The 3,630-nt window shown below is 41.4% G+C and overlaps 1 protein-coding gene across 1 annotated transcript; it reads right to left on the bottom strand.

Moving 5' to 3' along the window:
* Nucleotides 1-644: 644 nt before the first annotated feature.
* On the bottom strand, nt 645-3,332 carry BDV37DRAFT_277373 (uncharacterized protein; the record flags this gene model as incomplete). Its single annotated transcript, XM_032085755.1, has 4 exons — nt 645-724; nt 1,264-1,599; nt 1,654-3,113; nt 3,163-3,332. The coding sequence occupies 4 exons, from the start codon at nt 3,330-3,332 to the stop codon at nt 645-647; spliced, it is 2,046 nt and encodes a 681-aa protein (XP_031934113.1).
* Between the last annotated feature and the right edge of the window lie 298 nt (nt 3,333-3,630).

Below are 3,630 nucleotides of genomic sequence, written 5' to 3' on the forward strand. Positions count from 1 at the left end.
GGTATTTTAGATTGATATGTGTATTGCATACCCTGTAAAGTTTGTATTGAACGGTTGACTATACTTGCTAAAGGCCATCAATTTAAAGCACCGGCCCAATTTAGTAGCTTAATAGCGTGTCTAAATCCGAGCAGTTTGTCATAAATAGAGTGACGGGCAAAAACCAGTTGATATGACCGGGAGTTTGATGGTCTGTGTTGGTATTTAGTCGAAGGCTTTATTTTTATTTTATTTTTATTTTTTTTTTGGCTGTCTGCCAAACTTTTGTTTTGTTGAACGCTTTATAGTGATAGTAAATTATAGCCTGGTGTTTTTATTAAGGCGATTAGGAAGGGTTGACACTTGGTAAGGTTCTCGCCGCCAAAATTGAACCGACCGGAATTATGTGAGAAGGACCCAAAATCCACCTAGATCTAAACAGTGATATAGAGAATAGTTATCACATACTTAATAATGATTGAGCTATAGAATGGTTACATGAGAGTCCTCTTAGTAATGGTCGTAGGCTCACACGACGAAGACAATGTATTGCCCAAGGCAGAGAGATTTTAATCCATATCTTCAAAAGCCCTCAGCTCATTCTTTCTTATCTATATATAACTGTAGAAACATAACATTAAAAAGCGATTATATTTTCAGTCTGACTATTTAGCATTAATTCCTTCCAAATAAGCCAAGCAAGTGTATACAGCCAGGACAGAATATGACCTGATTGTCCTACCCTCTATTTACAGAAACTACGCATAGACTGACACTAACCATACAGGTTGTACAGATGTAGGCATTATATAGTGCTCCAAAACTGCCAGATCCTGCTTCGGAACCCAACACAGCCTTAAAAGCGTCCCTCTCAACGGAGTCACTAAGCCCCATTCTTTACCCAGTCTGCCCCTTCCTCAATGTGTGGCTGTTATATCATCAATAGAAATGCCTAGTTCTATATAAGCCGCTCCTGCAGACTTCTTAACAAATAGCAGACCTTTGGTACCTCCACCACTGTCTCTTAGAAACCGTGGTTGCAGAAGAAAGAAAGGAAACGTAGGTGGTAACACTGGGATACTATACCATAATACCATCTCAGAAATGGTTTGATAGGCAGACATTTTGAAATAAACAGCATTCCTTGAAGGCAAGCTCTATCCTGAGCGATTCAGCCTGCCATCATACGTACACTTATAAAGAACTAAATAGCAGCCGTGATAGGCGACCGGATACCAAAGAGGATTCAGTAATATAATGGTCTTGAAAACACAGATTACTAACTACCGAATTCATTTTTGCTGGCAGAAACAAACTTGATAAGGGGATGCAGCTTTGTCCGAATATAATTCTGTACTAGTGCAGACGTGGCAAGTAGGATAATAGCAACAATCATGGGTCCTAAAGCATTTCGCAAAATAAAAAGGCCAATGAGGAAAAGGTCCATCGTATATACACCGACAAATAGTTGATTCAGTGCTTCCCAGTATAACAAGCCTGCGGTGTCCTCATTTGCTTCTAGTATGTAAATTGATTGATAGGCATGTGTTATCAGAAAAATTCCGAACGCCATGGTTCCAATCAGTGCTATAAGGGGGGAGATTATAGAATAGATAATACCTAGATATTCTTGTGTCAGTGGGAGCATAAACCTGGGACAGATTTAACACGTACCTATACAGATAAGGTTTGTGAAAACGGGATAGAGTAGGCTCCATCGCACCTCTTTTAAGGTATGCTTTTTTCCACCTCGTCTTAAACACATCCAAAGGCTGTCAGGTAGTCGGAGTAATATCAAAGCAGTTTGTGTGACAGTTTGCAATAAGAAGTAGGAATAGAAGTAATTTCCCGACTTGGGCAAATTCTTGGCCAACAATGCCGGTACCGATTGAACGTTGTTGGCAATCTCAGGGATCATAGTTGTTACGCCAGAAGATATTGAAACTACAATAAAAAGCTGAGTGTAAAGAAATAAAAAGTAATGTCTTTGTAGCAAGACCTCGACAGCTGGACGCTCGAATGCAATATAGTATTTCATCAGAAACTGAAGAACGACCGGAAAACAGTACATAAGGATGGATGCTGCCAATTGAGGAGCCAACCCTTGAATAGCACCTAGTTCTTTGTCTGACAGGTTATGCAAACGCGAGCCAATTGAATCCAAGTAAACAAGCTGTGACAAAAGTCCCGTCAAGGATATTGGGATTGCCCAAAATATGGCCAAAACATTTAGGGTCACGAGGATACTGATACTCCGCAGAGTTCTGGAAAGTTTGCCGTAGTAAAGGACAGGATCCAAGGTTTTTAAGTCAGTATCATGTGCTTCTAGTTCCAATGGTATTGAAGATGCTCTTGCTTGCAGCAGCAGATGAGCTGTGAACAAGTCTGAGAAGTGAAGTAGTGCAATACTCTTAATTCTTTCAATGTCTCTTCGCAGATTGTGAATTTTGCATTCAAGAAGGGCTTTCTCTCGAAAATAAGCTATGAGTTTAGTGCTTGAGGGAACGACCCTTTTCCTAGATATATGTGGGCGTACTCGCATCATTGTATCAAGGTCTCGGAGAAGGGTTCTAAGCTCGAGTTCCTTGCTATCGCAGACTTCCTGCTGCGGCAGGATTACATCCACTGGCCCTCCATTAAAGGCCGAATAGATCTGTCTCAAAGTTTCGCCATTCCACGTTCCCGGTGGGATATTGGTAACCACTATTGTAGCTGCTCTTTGAGCTGAGAAATATTCATGAAAGTAGTTCTGCCTTGCCTTCACAACTAATCTAAATTCCACAAGTAGAAGACGCCAGATATGGATATTGGCCAAGGTTGCAGCGAAAATTGTGATCCACCATCTTATGTGCTGCTCTTTTTGGATGTTTGATATGCTGAATTTATCAAGGCCTCCAACATTTATGTTATTAGCAGTGTAATTCACCGGAAGCAGTATGGGAAGAATAATAACAGCTATCGGCACGAAGAGCCTCACGGCCACCTGTAGTAGGCGCAGAAAGAAGCGACAGTCCAATGAAAGTCTACCGGTGAGTTTCGTATCATCTTTCATAAATTCCCATAATTGCTTAACCCAAAGAGTTCTGCCCTTGGGCAATGGCGAGAGATCAGGATCCGCTAAACATCCTGGTTGGCTGCTGCTTTGTTAATATCTCATATCATCAATCTAACGAGTCTACTTACAAAAGCTTGTGATCAATATCTTTCAGAAACGTGAAGATATACACGACTGGTATGAATATGCTCCCAGAAACAGCCAAAGAGATCAAGAATGACTGAGTAGAAAGACCTTCGTTCTTCTGGGCTTTTCCGGCAGCGTCGTTGACGGTCTCATTCAAAGCCGCAAGATCCATATTTTAATACCAGTATTACGTAGGACCTGGAGGTTGATTATCAGCTACTGGCGCTCTATTTGAACAATATGCCAAGCATTCATATATCTCATTGTTCTTAGTGGCCCTTCTTTGTTGAGGGCCCAAGAAAAGAAAGGTAACAACCGTTACCGGGGCTCTATTTGCAGAGCATTCCTCACCGTTTATTAGGCCGAGTATACAATTTTGCATGTCAGCGTAAAACTGACTTCTGAATGGTGTCCAAAGAGGAGGAGAGGACAAGGACGGTCGGAGATAAATGGGGGGTAATGAGGAATGC

The sequence above is a fragment of the Aspergillus pseudonomiae genome (assembly GCF_009193645.1).
Source record: "Aspergillus pseudonomiae strain CBS 119388 unplaced genomic scaffold BDV37scaffold_256, whole genome shotgun sequence".
Classification (NCBI taxonomy): domain Eukaryota; kingdom Fungi; phylum Ascomycota; class Eurotiomycetes; order Eurotiales; family Aspergillaceae; genus Aspergillus; species Aspergillus pseudonomiae.